This window comes from Hyperoodon ampullatus, assembly GCF_949752795.1.
Source record: "Hyperoodon ampullatus genome assembly, chromosome: 14".
Taxonomy (NCBI): domain Eukaryota; kingdom Metazoa; phylum Chordata; class Mammalia; order Artiodactyla; family Ziphiidae; genus Hyperoodon; species Hyperoodon ampullatus.
The window spans coordinates 33494723-33515901 of NC_136927.1; the positions used below are offsets into that span (position 1 = coordinate 33494723).

The 21179-nt window shown below is 37.2% G+C and overlaps 1 protein-coding gene across 1 annotated transcript in view; it reads left to right on the forward strand.

Annotated features, from left to right (window-relative positions):
- Positions 1-588: 588 nt before the first annotated feature.
- MRTFB (myocardin related transcription factor B) overlaps positions 589-21179 on the forward strand; it is a 127103-nt gene continuing 106512 nt past the window's right edge. Inside the window, exons 1-2 of the mRNA XM_079718450.1 lie at positions 589-757; positions 8850-8912. Of these exons, the coding sequence (XP_079574576.1) occupies positions 604-757; positions 8850-8912 (217 nt within the window). The 5' untranslated portion in view covers positions 589-603. The remainder of the gene's footprint in view (positions 758-8849; positions 8913-21179) is intronic.

The following is a 21179-nucleotide window of genomic DNA, read 5'->3' on the forward strand; positions in this document are numbered from 1 at the left end:
CTTAAAATAAAGTTTTGTCTCTTTGTTGTGAACTGTATGTCCATTGTGGGTTGGCTGAAAGTTTTGTTCTCTGTTCTCACTCTGAGACCGAGGCTGACAGAGGATTCATTATCTGAAACATTGCTGGTTGCTGGGAATGTTGACTTCGTGTAAAGTTGTTTGATTTGTAGGAGTTGAGATAGATTTTTCAAACCAGACTGCTTTTTTATTTTCATCAGCATTAGTTGACTTTTGTCTCATTTTAGGATGCATTAAAATCTTTAAGTAATGACACCGATAACTATAACTTTCTTTGATCCATAGTATAAAAAATTATACAAAACACCTTTCAACTTTTATTTATCTAGTAAGCACTTTTTAAGATGGGAGGTATATTCCTGTGTGTTAGACAAGGAACCTGAATGCAGAGAGGGTAAACAAATGGCATTTGCCACATAGCAGTGAAACTGAACTAGAACCCAGGGTTCCCATTTTAATACTTTCGTGCAGATCAGAGAAAAATAAAAGTACCATCTATTTACACATTCTTTATTTCGACAGTCTCTTCAACAGGCCACATTTAAGAGGCGTCTCGTACCCTCTGCTGCCGGTGGCTGGGACACAATGGATCACACAGGGGCACTGGACACCGAGGATGAGTTGGGACCTTTAGCCCATCTTGCTCCAAGTCCTCAAAGTGAAGCCGTTGCCCACGAATTCCAGGAACTCTCCTTGCAGTCCAGTCAGCACCTGCCCCCTCTGAACGAAAGGAAGAATGGTGAGTTCAGCGTGTGTGGTGGGGGCTTACCTCTTTGTGAGCTAAACGTATCCCTCTTTGGTAGTAATTTTTTGGTCTGTTCCATTGGGCGGCCTGTCACAAAGGAGAGAACCTCAGGGGGTGCTGGCTGGTTTTGAGGAACAGGCAGAGTTTCACTTTCTATCCAATTCTTTCATTATTTCCCCAATAAGTATCTCTGGTAGCAAAGTTATCTTTGGAAATAAGCTTTAGGTTCAACCATTTTAGCACAAGCAGAAGATTTCACGCTAGCATGGTACTGGAAAGCAGCTTCCTATGTTGACTCCGGGGAAAATAGATGGTGGATTTGACTAGGTTCTCCTGCCATGTTTCCCATCTCCAATGTGTTGCACCTTAATTTCGGAATTGGCAAAATTTGAGCTATCTTAATGATCACTAAGAAAGCAAGAATTTCTTGTTTGAGTATTTTTTGTATTAATGAGTATAGGATATGGCCATATTCTCAGTCTTCGGCTGGCTTATACTTGTATACAAAATGAGTATCTTCTGTTCATTTGTTATCTATTCAGGAAATTCTCCTGATTAATCAGAAGCATCCCATAGTCTCCAGAAAACACAGTACTGTCAGTTTTTAACAAAAATGAGTAGAGATAGATGATATACGTCTATTTTTAATATTTAAAACATAAAAACTAACAAAGTATTAAAATTTACAAACACACCAAGCAGGGAAAGAATTAAGAATTTCAACTGGATTTCCCATGCTTTCCACAGTTCTGATGAGTCTTACAATCCCAAATGTGTTTTTTTAATTTCAGTTTTAAAAGCCAGAAGAAATAAAACTTTCCCTGTAGAGCACTTCCTTACGTATCTTGTTACTTATCTTCTGGGTTCTAAGTGTTTCCTGATCCTTTTCAAATAATGGCCTTATCTTATTCAGGAAAATGGATTGAAGACTTATGATGCAATTCTCAGTTCTTCAGTGCATGTCTTTGGGATGTACTTGTTCTCCCTTCCAACAAGATATCTGATACTTGTGTCTGATGCTTGTTGGGCACAACCCTTGTCCAGTGCGATTGGTATAAAGCAACATCTTGCTCGGAGCTGTCAAAGCCTTCAGGAGGCTGTGGTTGGCTGGTGATGGCTTTAGAACCTTCCATCAGTTAGGAGCCTAGCTTTATCTTAGGCAGTGGCTGAGAGAGTATAACCACATAAACTGAAACATGACTAAATTGGTCAGATTTACACAGTATACTTGGACCAGTATAATATTCAAATTATTTCCCTCAAAAAAAAAAAAAAAGACCAAAATAAGAGTTGAACTGGTATAAAATTGCAGTAGTATACAGTTGCTCAAGAAAATGGTCATATGTAGCAGAGGAGGGACGTGTAAGGGGAAAGCTTATGCTTTGTGGTGATTTTACTTGATATAGCTTGCCACATTCTCTTGCAAGAATGTTCTTTTGACTATGTATGCCTGAACATAAGGTAAGCCCAAATATAAGGTAGTCCTCCCCTTATAAACTTTTAGAGGGAGGTAGATGAATGGTAAAAATTAGAATTTATTAATTTAGTTAACATGTATGTAATTAAAACCACATATTATGAAGCAGTGCAATAAAATAAAAGGGTTGCTTTATCCACACTCATATTTCATAAAATTATCTTGCCCAAACTCTGCCTGTGTATCTGTGTGGTGTTCTTATCATCAGAAGAAAACCTCTGCATCATCCAGCTAGCACTAAAATCCAGGGCATATCTTCATTTCAGTCTCTCTTGTTAGAGTTACAGCAGTTTTTAGATGCATGCACGATCTGACACTGAAGATTTTATGTCTAAACCACAAGTACCATTCACAAAACAGTGGGGCTGTTTTTGGTTTTTTGTGTGTCTTACAGTGTGGTAGTCATCATCACTCATGTTTGATTTGTGATTGGTCGTAACATTTTACGAGGCTGTAATTTCTGTTACAGAATTTAATCACCTTTTTTTTTTTTTTGAATAGGTAATACATTTATCTGGCTTGAAATGTAGGGGGTACAAATAGGTACACAGTGAAAAGTAGGTCACCCTCCCAGTCTTGTCCCTCAGCTACCCAGTTACTTCTCCAGAATTAACTACTCTTACTTGTGTCCTTTCTGAGAGAACAGTATTTGACTACTTTTTCAGTTTAATTTTTGAATTTTATTTAATTTATTTTTTTATACAGCAGGTTCTTATTAGTTATCTATTTTATACATATTAGTGTATATATGTCAATCCCACTCTCCCAATTCATCCCACCACCACCATTTCCCCTCCACTTCCCCCCTTGGTGTCCATACGTTTGTTTTCTACATCTGTCTCTACTTCTGACCTGCAAACCGGTTCATCTGTACCATTTTTCTAGGTTCCATATATATGCGTTAATATATGATATTTATTTTTCTCTTTCTGACTTGCTTCACTCTGTATGACGGTCTCTAGATCCTTCCACGTCTCTACAAATGACCCAATTTTGTTCCTTTTTATGGCTGAGCAATATTCCATTGTATATATGTACCACAACTTCATTATCCATTCATCTGTTGATGGGCATTTAGGTTGCTTCCATGACCTGGTTATTGTAAATAGTGCTGCAGTGAACATTGGGGTGCATGTGTCTTTTTGAATTATGGTTTTCTCTGGGTATATGCCCAGTAGTAGGATTGCTGGGTCATATGGTAATTCTGTTTTTAGTTTTTGAAGGAAATTCTATACTGTTAACCTTATGGGAGTTCCCTTTTATGTTATTTGTCGTTTTTCCCTTGTTGCTTTCAATAATTTTTCTTTGTCTTTAATTTTTGTCAATTTGATTACTATGTGTCTCAGTGTGTTTCTCCTTAGGTTTCTCCTGCCTGGGACTCTCTGTGCTTCCTGGACTTGGGTGGCTATTTCCTTTCCCATGTTAGGGAAGTTTTCGACTCTAATCTCTTCAGATATTTTCTTGGGTCCTTTCTCTCTCTCTTCTCCTTCTGGGACCCCTATAATGCAAATGTTGCATTTAATGTTGTCCCAGAGGTCTCTTAGGCTGATTTCATTTCTTTTCATTCTTTTTTCTTTATTCTGTTCCACAGCCATGAATTCCACCATTCTGTCTTCCAGGTCACTCATCCGTTCTTCTGCCTCAGTTATTCTGCTATTGATTCCTTCTAGTGTATTTTTCATTTCACTTACTGTATTGTTCATCTCTGTTTGTTCTTTAATTCTTCTAGGTGTTTGTTCTTTAATTCTTCTAGGTCTTTGTTAAACATTTCTTGCATCTTCTCGATCTTTGCCTCCATTCTATTTCCGAGGTCTTGGATCATCTTCGCTATCATTATTCTGAATTCTTTTTCTGGAAGGTTGCCTATCTCCACTTCATTTAGTTGTTTTTCTGGGGTTTTATCTTGTTTCTTCATCTGGTGCAAAGTCCTCTGCCTTTTCATTTTGTCTTTCTGTGAAGTGGTTTTCCTTCCACAGGCTGCAGAATTGTAGTTCTTCTTTCTTCTGCTATCTGCCCTCTTGACTACTTTTTTAAAAGCAGTGTTTCAAAATCTTCTTTGTAACAATATCCAACACTTTAAATTTTAAGATTACTATCTGGGAATAATTAATGTGTTGGTTCTTTTCTTCTTTTTTTTTTCCCCCTTGTTTCTCTTAAGATGTTTCTATAAACATCCTAAAACTAGCTTTGAGTGAGGTTGATTTTTAAGCTAATGCGTTTTCCTCAAGTACTTTTTTGTTCAATATTAAGTAAACAGAAGAGCATCTCATGATACGAGATACTGTGTAAGGACTCAAATATGAGACAGTCTCCTCTTTTCTAATTAGTGACTTCAGGAAGTTAAAAACCTTACCTTATATTCAGGCATATTACACTTTAATTTCAGGCTTATGATATGTTAGCCTAATTTGCGTATACATTCCAAGGCGTAAATGGAATTGTACAGCTATCAGAAATCTAGGTTTTTGATACAGGTTTTGATGTGAGCAGAGTAGAAAGAACCACATCAAGCCATCTATAGATGGAAGAACCATAACTTTCTTACCTTAGTGATTTGTAAATGTTTATTCTTCATCTTTTCAGGTCTTCTTTTTTTTTTTTTTTTTTTTTTTGTGGTACGCGGGCCTCTCACTATTGTGGCCTCTCCCGTTGTGGAGCACAGGCTCCGGACGCGCAGGCTCAACGGCCATGGCTCACGGGCCCAGCCGCTCCGCGGCATGTGGGATCTTCCCAGACCGGAGCACGAACCCGTGTCCCCTGCATCGGCAGGTGGACTCTCAACCACTGCGCCACCAGGGAAGCCCTTTTCAGGTCTTCTTAATGCCATGTTTAAATCATAACATGTACAAAAAGTAGATGTTAGCCTCAAAATTAATTAACACAAAATACTGTTTAGATATTATGAAATAATTGAACATAGTTTCTTGGTGATTGTGTTTTATTGTTGTTGCTAAGCCTTTGAATTTCACTTGTCAGAATTACTTTCTTTTGGGAAGGAAATGAAGATGTTTCAATTTGGGATTGGTGTATAGAAGGATTATATCACCAAATAGTTTATAATTAAACTTTACAAGGAAAATGAAGTTGATATTTAAGTACAGTAACAATTCTAGGATCTTCCCTTTTTTTTGGTTAATACTTCTATTGGCAGTGGTAGTGGAGTGACAGAATATTCCCACTACTGGAGTAAGTATGAAAGATGTTTAGTAAAGATAAGCTAGGGCTTTCCTTTTACCCCTGAACATGGCCAAAATATTTCTATAGTTACTGGCACCTCAATAGTAAGGCAACCATTTAGGCAATGGACTCTTCCCAACAAGATAGTCCTTCATAAAGGAAAGTGGGTGTACTTTTACTAAATAATGTACCTTTACTAAAACAATGCATACACAGGAAAATTGAGCTTTGTTTTGACATTTTATGCACATAATAGATCCATTTTCATGCTTCAATGTTAACATTTTCAGTATTAACACTGGGAATAAAAGGGAAATCAGTCAAAGGGAGAGTTAGTCCTTTTATTGTTTAAAAAGGAAAAGCTCAGGTGCTATAAGGTGAATATAAATTTATAAAAGCAGGGAAAGGCAAAGTAGATGGAAACAACATACCTGAAAGAGCTACAGCTCTTTCTGCCCATACTTAGATGAGACCATGAGGAAGAAACTTTTCATTCATGAGGTCATTTGCAAAACTGATAATTAAGTATGCTGGTTGGCGAACTTAAGCTTTTAGGTCATTGCCAGCATTATCACAGAGTAAGCCAATAAGTTGACATAGATTCTCTCTTTATGAAACAGTTCGGTATTTTAATACTTTTTTGCACATCTCTGAAGATGAGGCTCAGTCATGTTAACATGGCCCCGGACATACCACAGGCCAGCTGTTAGTAGTATCATGTAGGTGGAAAATGAGTAAGTATCTGCTACCTTTCTCGTCCTGTATTAGCAGGCTTTTTGAAGCTATATGTATTATGAGATAGTCAGTGTGTTTTAGGCCTCCATAAAGAGGAGAAACTTGTTATTCATATTTTAAACTTCAATATCATTGGTTACTGCACTTGTTAGGTTTTTGAGCTTATAGTCCCATCTTGAAAACTTTTTTAAAGATTTTCCATCTGTTAAATGGGTCACTGAACAGTTTTAGACTTCTCTTGTTCTGTTCCAGGTGACCACTTACTAGAGAGAAAATAATGTGTTCCAAAGTTTGTTGCACACAAGGAAATCAAGGTGGCTCTTTGCATTGGATTCAGTACAGGTATTAATATATTGGCAAACAGATGAACTTTGCCTAGCCATGGAGCCCAGCCAAAGGAAACTGCTTGCCTTGTACCATAGAAAATAAATTGTATGTGTTTGCAGCTGGTCTTTTTTTTTTTTGGTTTTACTTTGAAAACATTTACCCACACCTCATTAACTTGTTAGACTTACTGTCAGTCTAGGTGTTGGGAATAGTACAAAGGTGTTGAGCATTTTTCTTGAGTAAAACCCTGTTCCTTAGAATGTACACTAGCTAATATGGACTAATAGAGGTTGGTGAGGGAAAGAGAGGATAGTTCTATTTTTCTCTGGAGCAAACAGCCAGACACGAAATTCTCATAGTGTCATAAATGGGAAGGAAATAAATAGATGCTAAATAGCCAAGACGTGGAACTGTGGGATTCCTGCTTTCCCTTTCTATAACTGAACGTAATAGAAATGAATACTTTTATGTAAAATTATCTTGTCATTGGCTTTATTATTAATGTATTTAGGTTCTTGAATATTTAAAATAATTCTCAAGGATACTAATAAACATTCTGATACATTTAGACAGTTTCTTTTCCTGCTCTCAGGAGTTACTGAGGAGTACTTAGACTGAGAAGAGAAATATATACTCCTTGACTGTAATTTTCCTTAGTTTCTAATACATTTTTTAAATTAGGCTTTAGGACTTATACTAAACACAATTAAAAGTTTAAAGTTAGCTATGAATTTCCTGGCAGCTGCAAATGAATTTCTTGATTAATTGTGCCAACTCTCATACTTTCTGTTTGTGACAGCTTCTTGAACCCTTCAAAATAAAAAGGAAGCCATATAAGTAGCTTAAGGGTGAGGTACTCTCTTTCACAGGGGTCTCTATAAAGTCTCCTATTAAATAGCATGTTTTGTTCCACAGTGTAAATAAGCACCTGTAACCCTGTCCACCTTCTTTTTTCTACTATCGGTTTCTTATTTCGATAGTTTTGCTGTTACTGAGAATTTCATTTACTCAGTGCATTGCTGGACACACCCAGGCAGTGTGTATGTGGACAGAGGGAAGGTGGGGGCTGGGCATGAACTCACAGCCTCTCGTGTTTGTAGCCGGCAGTGTCAGAACACTAACTTAGGAGTGCTTTAGCTTTTGCCGAGGGGGTGTGTGAAGCTTATAACAGTTTCAGAAGTGCATCAGCAAGACCATAGGCCCCAGTTATAGCACCCTTGAAACCTCATTTTGAGTTATTTATCCAGTCTTTAAATCGTGTCCTCTTGCAAAAATGCCCTTGGAGCGTCAGCAATTAACATTTATTTAAAGTAAGATTTAGAACATAATAGTAATTAGCAGTTTAATCCAGAATGAGACCTCATCATCTTAAACTTACAAAAATGTCTACCTAAAATTTTTACAAGACTTTTTTAGAGTTACTAGAGTCATAGAAATACTTTTTTTTGGTATAGATTGATGTAATTTTCATAAAACTAGAGACCACCATGTGATGTATATTCAGCACTGGACCAGTGAATAAACTGAAACTAATTTATTAAGAAACAGTCTTTCCTGTTCCTCAGTAAGCAATTTTTAAAATAGCATATGTGTTATAAATGCTTAGTTAGGGCTTCCCTGGTGGCGCAGTGGTTGAGAGTCCGCCTGCCGATGCAGGGGACACGGGTTCATGCCCCGGTCCGGGAAGATCCCACATACCGTGGAGCGGCTAGGCCCGTGAGCCATGGCCGCTGAGCCTGCACGTCCGGAGCTTGTGCTCCGCAACGGGAGAGGCCACAACAGTGAGAGGCCCACGTACCACAAAAAAAACCAAAAAAAACAAAAAAAAACAACAAAAAAAATAAAAATAAAAAAATAAATGCTTAGTTAGTAAATATTACTCAACTATAACCTCTTAGCTACTTAGGCCCTTCAAGGCTATTTGAAATTGAATAGTTAGTTTATAATCAGACCTTGTGCTGGGCCAGGAGACTTTGTAAAATTAAGTCAGGGCTCTTCTTACTTATGTCTGCCTCTGACCCAACCACAGTGACCTCTTCTAGCTACAAAGGAAGAGAAAGGATTGATATGGGACACTTGCTCTCTACCATAACTCTAAAAAAACCTGATAAATACACAGTGTACTGAAAAAAAAGTGACCCATGATTTTTTCTTTGTTATTTTAAGACATCAGTGATAGAGTACTACTGTGACAGAAAGCAAAAGGGCAAATATGTTGGAGTTACAAATGAACTGGAATTTTCTCTTTGGTTTATAGTTAATAATCACCCAAACTAATTAGCAAATATCATACCCAATGTTTTTCTAACTCCTTTAAATTAATCCATACTGCTGGCTACCCTCACCTGCTGCCCTCACTATTATTAACAGGAAGTATAGTCTTTGGGGAGTCAGGACTCCAGTCTCCTCTGCTGACTCAGTCTGTGAGCATGGGTAAGTCTCGAGCTCTCTGTGTCACGGTTATGCCCATTGTAATATCCGTATGGTAGCTTTCAGCCCATGTGTCTTCTTTCTCTGGCTGCCCTTTCTCATTACATCATGTGTTCTTATAGCTAGCTCATTATCACTTTTGCCTTGTACTATTCATTGGGCAGCAGAAACAGAAAGAATGGATGATAACTTCCATCTCAGTTAACGGATGGAATTTTCCATAGATATGAATTAATGTCTCTCTTTAATACGTTCCTCACAGATGTATTATTAAACATACATGCCAGCTCTCTCAATTAGTCAGACTTTCCCCCCCATATTTAAAAGTGAAAAGAAATTGACTCAATTTGTGTTATCCTCAAAAAAATATATCTAACTTAGAATACGCAATATCTTTCTGTTCATGGTTTTCAAGGGTTGGCAGGTATGTGTTAACATTTTTATAACAGGATCAGACTCAGTTAAAAGACACTATTGTAACTTTTTTTTTAATCCCAAATTATTCATGTCCTTTTCTGGTTGTTTATGTTGTTTTCATTAAGAAAATGCTAATAGTTAGGTATCTGTTTCACCAACTTAAATTGTTGATGTGTGACCTCTATGTTTAGTAAAGATAGAACAAGAAAAGCAAAAAGTCTGATTCACAACTTGCCTTTGGTTCTTGTAGGTTAAGTTTAAAAACTGACAAATGTTAGAATTTGTCAGCACTCTGCAGATTTTGGATTCATAGCTACAAAATAGGAGATTCTCTTTGACAATCCCTGTTCCCGGCATAGAAGTTAAGAAGTATATCGATTAGAGTTCTTGATCAGACAGCCATCATGTACTATATAAAAGAGAAGTTTACCATATCAGAATGCTCAGCTTTCCCAAAGTTTTAAAAGAAATCAGTATTTCAAGAGTGGAAATGGGTTTACTTTTTATTATTAGAAAACATTTATTGAATAATCATTGTGTCTCTTATCCTAACTAATTCTTAGATCTTATACCTCTAGTACAGTGTTGGCAGTTCAAAATGTAAGATATTCTCATAAAATTGTTGCATGCATAGATCTTTGAAAGTAATTCTCTCAACTAAAGAAAATTAATTTAAAGATGGTTCTCCCAGATAACTGGGAGGAAGAAGAACCTAATTGTAAAGAAAGTGAGTGCAGAGACAAGCCTAGAACCTGCTCTGTGGCACTAGACGTGCGGTGTGAGGCCACACAAGCCTGTGTCTGTCATCTGTAAATAGGGGTCACGCTAGATGTACCTCCTAGGTTATTGGGAGGCTTAAATGAAATAAAGCACCGATGGTAACTACATGTACATGACACAGCGTAAGTACTCAGTACATGCCATAGGCACCCAGCACTGCATGCTTGATGTAAAATACCATGAAATAGGCAGTGGTTAAGTATGCACAGTGGTTAAGGGCACCAACTCTGGAGCCGTCACATCTGGCTCTACCATTACTAGTTATGTGAACTTAGACAAATTAGTCTTCCTCTCTTTGCCTCAGTTTCCTTCTCTGCAAAATGCGGATCATATAGTACCTGCTTCATGGGGGTTGTTGTGAGGATTAAATGAGTTCATATAAATCAAGTATTTAGAACAATGTGGGCATATAATTAGCACTTTACAATTATTTGTTATATATATTTTGAGAATTCAATATTTAAATTAATACTTAGCGAATAGTTTTTCAGGGTTCCATCATGGTGTTTTATACCTTAATGTTTCTTTCAGTAGTCCCAGTAATTTTTGCCCCCATTTCCACAAGTACTTCTTTTTAAAAACGTCAAAATGACATGCAGTTTTTTAATGTCTCGCCATGGACCTACATAACATTTGAAGAGCACTTACCCTATGGGAGCTGAGAGGGCAAATGTAGTAGGCACGGATTTCCCATGAAGTTTGTCTCTCTTGTTGGTACTGCCAGTTCCCACAATCCTAGCATTCCCTGGGCATCAGTCAGTGTCTACAAGGAATGATTTTCAAATATTAAAGCATGTGAAAAGACAAACAGGCCAAAACTCAGAGCTCTCTAGGGACTATGACCTCCAAAACAGACTCTGTTCTGACATTTTCACAGGCCGCTTGAAGGAATTCCAGCAGGGTCATTCCATTTGGTAAACCCCTAAACAAACCCTCTGTCATCAAGGACTGATTTATAGATTCTTCTCCTTATGTACTTGTTCTGAAGAGATTAAGATAGTAGATATGGTTGCTGAGACTCTTTTAAGGCATCTGATGTATATGATAAGTACTATACAGAAGACTTTTGGTATTTTGAAGTAATAAAACAGTTATTTGTTATGTTTAAAGAGACTTCTTGCTCTGAGTCGTCTTTTAAATTTTTTTCTTTTTCATTTTGATTCCAGGAAATCTATGCCATAATCACATCTCTAAACTAAAATTCTTTCATTTATGAACCCAATTATTTAACAAATTCATTAAAATCAGAAACGACCTTTTAAAAAACAGATATACATATTAAAATATGTACATGTATATGATGACTTGTTTCACAGTGACCTTTGGAATGTGTGAAAACAGAAACAGATCTAGTGTTGTAGAATATTCTGTGATATCTTGCTGTTATGACAGTTGTTCATATGATGCTTTAAGGTCATGGGGGGGGCAGATCTATAAATTGATTTTCAATTAATCTGAATTCTCAAAATATTTTGTATATTATTATACATTTCTTTAAAAAAAGAATATAATGTTAAAAATAAATGAGAAGGGCAGAACCCAAGAGATTTGAAGGCTGGACAACTTAAGGAAGTGGGTAATTAGGTTATTTGGTTTATAGTTGGCCTTAAATGCTGTATAGCCTCATGGTTATCCCAGTCTGAAGTCTGAGTGGCATGTATGAAATTCCAGGGATGAGCAGCATTCCACATTTGAAGGATCAGGTTTATTGGGGGATTTTGTATGGTTTGTTTCCTTCTGTGCATGTTTCTTTTCAGTGAGTTAATCCTTTGGATGAATGTACAAAGTTTTAACTATTAAATAAAAGAATTGTACACAGTCAAAAATTTCTTATGATTTGATATCAGATTCTGTCATAGGATTGTAGTATGTTTTGAACAAATTTTAAAATGAAACACAGGAAGTAAATTAATATATGATCTCAACCAAGCCTCTTAAAATTAGTAGTAAAACGAAAACTTATTTTGTCACATTTTAGTAACCTGTCAGAAACCCAGGATGTTTAAGAGGTCTCCTTAGTGGGAATTCCCTGATGGTCCAGTGGTTAGGACTCTGCGCTTCCACTGCAGGGGGCTCAGGTTCCATCCCTGGTTGGGGAACTAAGATCCTGCAAGCCGCATGGTGTGGCCAAAAAAAAAAAAGAGGTCTTCTTAGTAAAATGGAAATGAAAATGAAATACAAAGTTGCTTAGTAATTGATCATGAATAGTTATTGAATGTACTAAAGAATTTTGTGGCTCTTGATTGAGGTATAAAATATATATGATGAAAAAGATATATATGCTTATATTATCATTTTTCTCAAGCCAAGAATTAAAAAGTGATATTTTAACTAGATATGCTCTTAGGAGAAAGTAGTACTTTTCTAATACATTTTTCAAACGTAGATTTTTCTATCGCTCACTATTTCTGCGAAATAGTCTCTTTTTCAAAGAAAGGGAATTTGGTTAAATAACTTGCTAATAAAGTAGTGAAATCTCTAGTTGTGTAATTGTATGCTTGTTTTGTGTATTTCTGCATAGAAGTGGAGAAGCTGCTTGCTTGACTGCTTTCTCCACCCTCAACAGAAACAAATGCATACACCTTCAAAAATTTGAAGATTTTATTTGGACACCCAAGTATTTTAATTTGGAGGATTTTCCAAATAAAGGAATTTAAATTTACTCCTATCAGATCAAATTAGGATTGAAAAAATTGAAATTTAAAGAAATCCAAGAACTTAGTCGTAAACTCTGAATTTCAGAGTCCAGGGGCTTTAGACAATACTTTGATTTTTGTTTTTATCACCTGTTACACTGAAACTATTTAAAGTATACTCTCTCATAAAAATGTATTACATTTCTTAAATGACCATGAAATTTTATATACCATTCATAGTGGAATGTTATGTAAATTCAATTAGGTCCAGTTGGTTTATAAGGTTGTTCAAGTCTTGTATTACCCTTACTGGTTTTTTTTTTTACTTGTTTTATCAACTACTCAGAGAGATATCTCCTGTTGTGGATTTGTTTGTTTCTCCTTTCAGTATTGTTTTTGCTTCATGTATTTTGAGCCTCTCTTATGTGTTCTTGATGAATTGATCCCTTTACATTATGAAATGTCCTTCCATTCTTGGTAATGACCCACTCCTAAAGTCTACTTTGTTGATATTAATATAGCCCCTCTAAGTTTCTTATGTTTAGCATTGCATGATATAGTCTTCCCCAGCTTTTACCTTTAACCCATCTGTACCTTTATATTAAAAGTACATTTCTCATGGACAGCACAGAGCTGGATTTTTCTTGTTTTACTCTAGTCTGACAATCTCTGTCTTTCAGTTGCGATGTTTAGACCATTTACATTTAAGGTAATTATTGATATGTCTGGCATATTAGTTACCTATTGCTGTGTAACAAACTACTTCATACCTTAGCAGCTTAACACAGGATGCATTTATCATCTGGCAGTTTCTGTGGATCAGGAATTCAGGAGCAACTTAACTTGGTACCTCTGCCTCACAAGCCTGCAAGGCTCAGGTTTTATTTGAAGGTTCAACTGAGAAATGATCCACTTCTAACCTTAGTTAAATTGTTCTTGGCAAGATTCAGTACTTTGAGGGCTGTTGGACTGAGGGCCTCAGTTACTTGCTGGCTGTGGGCTGGAGGCTGTGAGGGCAGCCACACAGCTTGCCACATGGGCCTCTCCAACATGGCAGCTTACTTTATCAAAGGTAGTAAGAGAGAAGAATGCTAGCAAGACAAAAGTTTTGCAACATTTCCTTAATGTTGTCCTATTCTATTGATTAGAAGCAAATTACTCAAGGGGAGAGGATTATTTATTCAAGGCCATAAACATCAGAAGGCTGGGATCACTGGGGAATGTCTTAGAGGCTACCTACCACAATTGAGTTTAAATCTGTCATTTTGTTGTATGTCATGTTTGTCCATTTCGTTCTCTGTTCTTTTATTTCTCTCTTCTTGCCTGTTTTGTTTTTTCTTTTTTTTAGTATTTCATTATTGTTTTTACATCTCATTAGCTATGCTTCTTTTTTTTCTGGTGTTTACTGATCTTTTCTAATGCAAGTGTAATATGTTGCTAATGCTATCCAATAAAATGTTTATCTTAGATATTTTTAGCTCTTTTTGCATTGTCCATTTCTCTTTTCATTATATTTATGTTTTCCTTTAAATACTTGCACATAGTTATAATAGGTGTTAATAGTTCCTTTTTTTCTGTCATTCCTGGGTCTGTTTTTATTGACAAAATGTTTCTACTATTAAAGACATTTTCCTGCCTCTTGGCAAGTACTCTCGTATTTTTATTGTTGGAGATAACATTATGAATGTTACATTGCTGAGTGGCTGGATTTTGTCTTTGTTGTCTTCCTAAGTGTTAGGCTTTGGTTTGGTAAGAGTGCTGGACTTCTGGATCACCCACAAGGCCTTTTTAAAGCTTTGTTAGGAAAAATCTAGGGTAGCATTCATTGCACAGATGGTACCTTAACTACTAGGGCTTGAACCCCTTTGGAATCTTACTGAATGCCCTACTAGGTTCTCAGGGAGGACTTTTCACTATGGCTGATTGGAGCTCAAACATTCCCAAACCTTGTGTGCACTTTGGGAATTGTTCAGTACAGTTTCCTGGTCGTTTCTTGCCCAGCCTTATGAAATTTTACTTTGTAGACTTATAGCTTAGCACTCAGCAAAGACTCAGAGGCACCCTTATGCAGACTGCTGGAGCTCCTTTTCTACACTGCAACTTCTAGCTGCCGTAGCCTCCCTAAGCTCTCATCTCTGTCTCAATTCAGCGAGTCTGTTTGAGTTACAGTCTAGAAATTGCCTCCAGACAGAAAGCTAGGGGGGTTGTAAGGCTCATCTCATTTGTTTCCCTACTCTTTTTTTTTTTTAAACATCTTTATTAGAGTATAATTGCTTTACAATGGTGTGTTAGTTTCTGCTTTATAACAAAGTGAATCAGCTATACATACACATATATCCCCATATCGCCTCCCTCTTGCATCTCCCTCCCACCCTCCCTATCCCACCCCTCTAGGTGGTCACAAAGCACCGAGCTGATCTCTCTGTGCTATGCGGCTGCTTCCCACTAGCTATCTGTTTTACATTTGGTAGTGTATATATGTCCATGCCACTCTCTCACTTCGTCCCAGCTTACCCTTCCCCCTCCCTGTTTCCCTACTCTTAAGGGTCACAGTCCTGTGTTACCTGCTTCCCAATGTAGGAAAGCAAGTTTTTCGTGTATTTTGTCCATTTTTCCAGTTTCTTATAGTGACAGGTTAAGAGCAGTCCTGTTATTCCATAACAGCCGAAAACGGGAGTCGGGATTGGGATTTTAACACAAGGCCTGTGCTTTTCCCCTGAAGCATGTTTCCTCTCTGTATACAGGTACCTTAGCTTTCTGACTAGACTACAGCAGCAGTGTCATTTTAACTTTGGGATCCACCTAAATATTCAGACCTTGTTGGGCACCCCAAGGTGCTCCTGGCTATTTGATCAGTGAATGAATGAAACCAGATTTTTGGTTAAAGACTAAGGCTGATAGTTATGGTTGGTTCTCGTGGCAAGTAGCTTTCCAGCTTCTGCTCTTGGCACAGAATGGTCAGCAAGATTGTCATAAAAGATAACATGTTAGACCTTAGATCACTTGGAGCCAATGACATAGTTATTCATTTGGTTCAAGAACTCATCTTTTTACATGCACCCCAGGGTTCATAGCAGCATTATTTACAATAGCAAAGACATGGAAGCAACCTAAGTGTCCATCAACAGAGGAATGGGTAAAGAAGATGTATACACACACACACACACACACACACACACACACACACAATGAAATACTACTCAGCCACAGAAAAGAATGAAATTTTGCCATTTGTACAAACATGGATGGACCTGGAGGGTATTATGCTGAGTGAGATAAGTCAGACAGAGAAAGACAAAGACTGTATGTTATCACTTATATGTGGAATCTAAAAGATAAACTAGTGAATATGACAGAAAGAAACAGACTCACAGATAGAACAAACTAGTGGTTATCAGTGGGGAGAAGGAAGTGGGGAGGGGCAAGATAGGGGTAGGAGAGTAAGGTACAGACTACTACGTGTAAAATAAATATGCTACAAGGATGTACTGGACAGCACAGGGAATATAGCCAATATTTTATGAAAACTATAAATGGAGTATAATCTATAAGAATTTTGAATCACTGTGTTATATACCTGAAAACTAATATAATGTTGTAAATCAACTATACCTCAATTTAAAAATAGTTATTAAAAAAACTTTTGGAGCCTCAAGGAGAAAAGTTTTCATTGGTTGGCAGAATTCATTCTTCATATTATTTTCTCTTTATAATATTGAAATTAAGAAAAATTCTCTTTTCCTCAGTATTTGAATTTTATCCAACTTGGCAAAATGCTATATAATGGGAATATCGTGATTTGATGGCTCACAATTATATAGATATTGGAGGGGTTCTACTTAGAGCCAAGCAAATGTCAAGCTGAATCTTCACAACACGTCACAGATCCTCATCCTTTGTTGACGAACAGAGCTTCAAATGAGACTTTTTGTTGATAAAGAGTTTTATCATGGTGGTAAATGGTGTAATAGAAATAAAGTAGACTATCACTGAGGTGATCTGGGAATCATAGAAACACAATTTGATGAAAATCTCTGTAGTCCTGCTTCCCGTAGTCCATACTTCCTACTTTACCCTTGGGCTCAGTGGCTGAAGGCTCCCACCTCGGTTCACAGGGCCACCCTCGCTGCCTGTCTGTGCCCTTGTGTGGCTGTCTCAGTCACTGGGAAGCTTGCCTGGGTTAGGAGACAGAGAACAGATGGGAGTCGCTGGTAGTGGGTGGAGTGAATGAGGCTGACGTGTCAAAGCTGGCCCCAGAGACCCAGAAGGACAAGGCCTGGAGCAGGTGTACAGCCCCATTAAAGAGCTGTCAGGGTTGGTTCTCACTCTTATTTGGTCCAGGTGACCTGTTGATTATAACAGATAGAAACCAAATAAATAAGATACTACTGAATAACTGAAAAGTAAAAAGACTGATTATTTTTTTGAAAATTAGAATCATCAATATATACTCATACGGTATACTTTAGAATATACTATATTTGGTTTTTTATCAAGTGTTTCATGTATGCAACTCCATTTTCTTGTCCCAAATGTTTGAAAACATAATTATTTGAATTAATGTGTTAAGTGGTTTAAATATACTAACATGGAACTTTTTTCCAATAGAATTTTTATTTTTAAGCTGTACACTTTATATAAAGTGCTGTTCCCTACCTTTGCTTTTTTAAGAAATATAATCATGTAAATTAAATACCTAACACTTACAATCTGACCTTCTTAGTACCCTGTGTCTTCTCAGGAAAACAAAACACTTTTTTTCTCACTCCCTTTTGTGATATAACCAATCAGTGCATAGTTTTTTAATCCAGCTACACCAAGGGCACTGTGTGTGTTCTTCCACATGTTTCTGCACATCTCTTCATTCTTCCCCCTTGCTCACACAGTGGGCCTGGAACCCAAGTTGGTAAATAGCCAAGTTAAAGTACTAAATTCTGCCAGTGAAGAGAGGTTTTCTTCCCTGAATAGGTAAAGACATTTTACTTTATGAGGTAGGTTTTAATTGTTCCCATCTTATAGAACCTGTAAACTGAGGGTCAGAGGGATTAAATAATGCAAAGATAAGCAGCTGAAAAGGAGTAAAATTGTAAAGATGGAGTTGGCTGTAAGGCCTAGGGTTATAAAGACCACTATTACAATAGGAAAGATAAGTTTTATTTGGAAGAAAGACAGTTAAAAGTATTTTTAAGATAAACTATTGCTTTTAACTTTCATATAAAGAAAATAGTTACAAAAGGTATGCATGTAACCACATATAAAGTTAAATTTTAAATGTTTAAGATTTTACTTGAACAGAATAGTTTTACCTAAAAAACTTGTTGAAGATTAAAACATTCTGCAGTCACCATCAACCTCATTGAATCTGTCAGGATCTCCTCCCGTTTCAGCTCATCCAGCATGTGTGTGGGTGCTGTAGAAAGTTTCTTCACGTGGATGTTCATACAAATAAAGAAAAACTCAGGCATGTTCAGTATTTCCCTCTCACGTCATATTTCACTTTATACCCATCTCAGACATTGCCATGTGAGGAAGAATTACTTTAGCAACACGCACCTTGATAGTTTAGAACAGAGAACTCTAGTCAATTTTGTGTCTCTCTACATTCTAGCCTAGTACCTTTGAAGGTACTCAGCTAAATGAATAAGGAAAATTAAAAAATTCCTCTAGTGGAAGATATCCACCTAGTCATTTTGTCCTTTTTAATCTTTTAAATATATTTTCAGATTTGCTAGTAAAATTGAGAACCTAATAATAGATCATCCTGTTAATGGTGACGCAGTGGTTGGGGGTCCGCCTGCTGATGCAGGGGACGTGGGTTCGTGCCCCGTTCCGGGGGGATCCCACGTGCCGTGGAGCGGCTGGGCCCGTGAGCCATGGCTTCTGGGCCTGCGCGTCTGGAGCCTGTGCTCCGCAACGGGAGAGGCCACAGCAGTGAGAGGCCCGCGTACCACAAAAAAAAAAAAGACTAAAAGAAAGATCTACTTGCTATAAATCATTTGTATCTTTTCTATGGAAAAATAAAAATGGACATTTTTTCTCTTCTAGTTTCCTAAATAGGGTAGCAATCTTTTTGTGTGTTCTTTTTAACTCCTGAACTTAGAGCAGTTTATTAACTTTTTTTTGAGAACCATTTACTAGTAAGTTGTAGGCGTATCTAAATATGGCAGCGTGCATCTTCTAAGAATAAATACATTCTCACTTTGCCAAAATGCAGTTATCACCCTCATAAAAATTAACATTGGTACAAAAGTATATTTACTATATAGCCCATGTTCATACTTCCCCACTTTCCCCAATAATGTTCTTCATTGTTTTTTTTAAAAAACAGAATCTAATCAAGTATCATTTATTGCATTTAGTTGTCATCTCCCTTTAATCTCCTCTAATCTAAAATAGTTCCCCTACTTTTTTTTTTAAAAGACTTTATTTTTTTCAAAGCAGTTTCACATTTGTAACAGAATCGAGAGGAAGGTGCAGAGATTTCCTGTATACCCATAACCCACCCACATGCATAGCCTCCCCTGAGTGTACCCAGAGTGGTACATTTTTACCAAGGTTTAACGTATACTGACATCAAAGTCACCTGAAGTCCATAGTTAACCTTGGGGTTCACTGTTGATGTTGTATATTCTGTATGTTTAGACAAATATATGATGACATGTATCCATCATTATAAAATCATATAGTTTCACTGCCCTAAAAATCCTCTGTACTCTGCCTGTTCATCTCTTCTTTCTCTGTCCCCCCTCCCCGAACATAGTCTCCATAGTTGTGTCTTTTCCAGAATGCTATGTGATTGGAATCATACAATATTTCAGACTGGCTTCTTTCACTTGGTAATATGCATTTAAGTTTTCTCCATGTCTTTTCATGGCTTGATAGCCATTTCTTTTTAGCACTGAATAATAATATTCCATTGTCTGAATGTACCACAGTTTCTTTATCCAATCACCTAGTGAAGGACATCTCAGTTGCTTCCAAGTTTTGGCAGTTATGGAGAAAGCTGCTATAAACATTTGTGTGTAGGTTTTTGTATAGACATAAGTTTTCAGCTCCTCTGGGTAAATACCAAGGAGCGTGATCACTGGATTGTATGGTAAGAGTATGTTTAGTTTTGTAAGAAACTATCTTCCAAAGTGGCTGCACCATTTTGTATTCACAACCACTTTCTTTTTTTTTTTCAAATCTTTCGTTTGACATTTTTGGGGAGTCCAGGCCAGTTATTTTGCAAAATGACCCTCAATTTGGATTTGTCTGTTTGGGTCCTTGTGCTCAGTCCAGGTTAAACATTTTGGTGGGAATATTACACAGGTGACATTGTGTACTTGGTGGATCCCATCAGGACGTGCATGACAGTTTGCTCCATTATTGGTGATACTCAGTTTGATCACTTGGTTAAGGTAGTGTTCCCCCTCAACTCCTATTTCTCCTATGTAAATGTACCCTGTCCTCTTTGTAATTAATAATTAACTATAAAGTAATGTGTGAGATTTCATCCATGGTTTTGATGATCATTCTTGCCCAAGTTATTATAAAGATACTTGAAACGGATGTTTCTCTAACATTCCTTCTTTCTATTAGCTGGCATTTTTCTGGAAATAAGAACCTTTTTTAAGGGAAGTATCTCTACGGACTTATAGATTGTTTATTTTTTAAAATTGGAAAGGTACTATCCACTACTATCATCATTTTTGATACACAAATTGCCCAAATTTGGCTAAAAAAGAGCGTGTTAAAGGTGGCTTTTGTATCACTTTGACATATCCCCCTTAATTTTTGAGCACTTACCTACTTTCTGGCACAGGATATTTCAGGATCTCCTTATACTTTTCATTGCCTGGAATGAGCCCTTTTTCTAAGATCCCTGGTTCCTTTTAGTGAGGAAATCAAGATCTGAGAGCTAGGCATACTTCTTGTTAACTTGGCTGTCATTGCTTCTAGCCCTTTTCAATAGACAGAGCTAGGAAATTTTTTTAAAATTATGAATCCAGCCAGGAATAGCCATATAGTCTTGAAAAAGATGAATAAAACCAGAGGAATGGGCTTCCCTGGTGGCGCAGTGGTTAAGAATCCGCCCGCCAATTCAGGGGACACAGGTTCGAGCCCTGGTCCGGGAAGATCCCACATGCCGTGGAGCAACTAAGCCCGTGCGCCACAATTACTGAGCCTGCGCTCTAGAGCTTGCGAGCCACAACTACTGAAGCTCGTGTGCCACAACTACTGAAGCCCGCGTGCCTAGAGCCTGTGCTCTGCAACAAGAGAAGCCACCACAATGAGAAGCCTGCGCCCCGCAACAAAGAGTAGCCCCTGCTCACTGCAACTAGAGAAAGCCCGCATGCAGCAGCAAAGACCCAATGCAGCCAAAAATTAAATAAATGAATAAATTTAAAAAAAAACAGGATTTATATTACCAAATATCAAGACCTACTATAACACT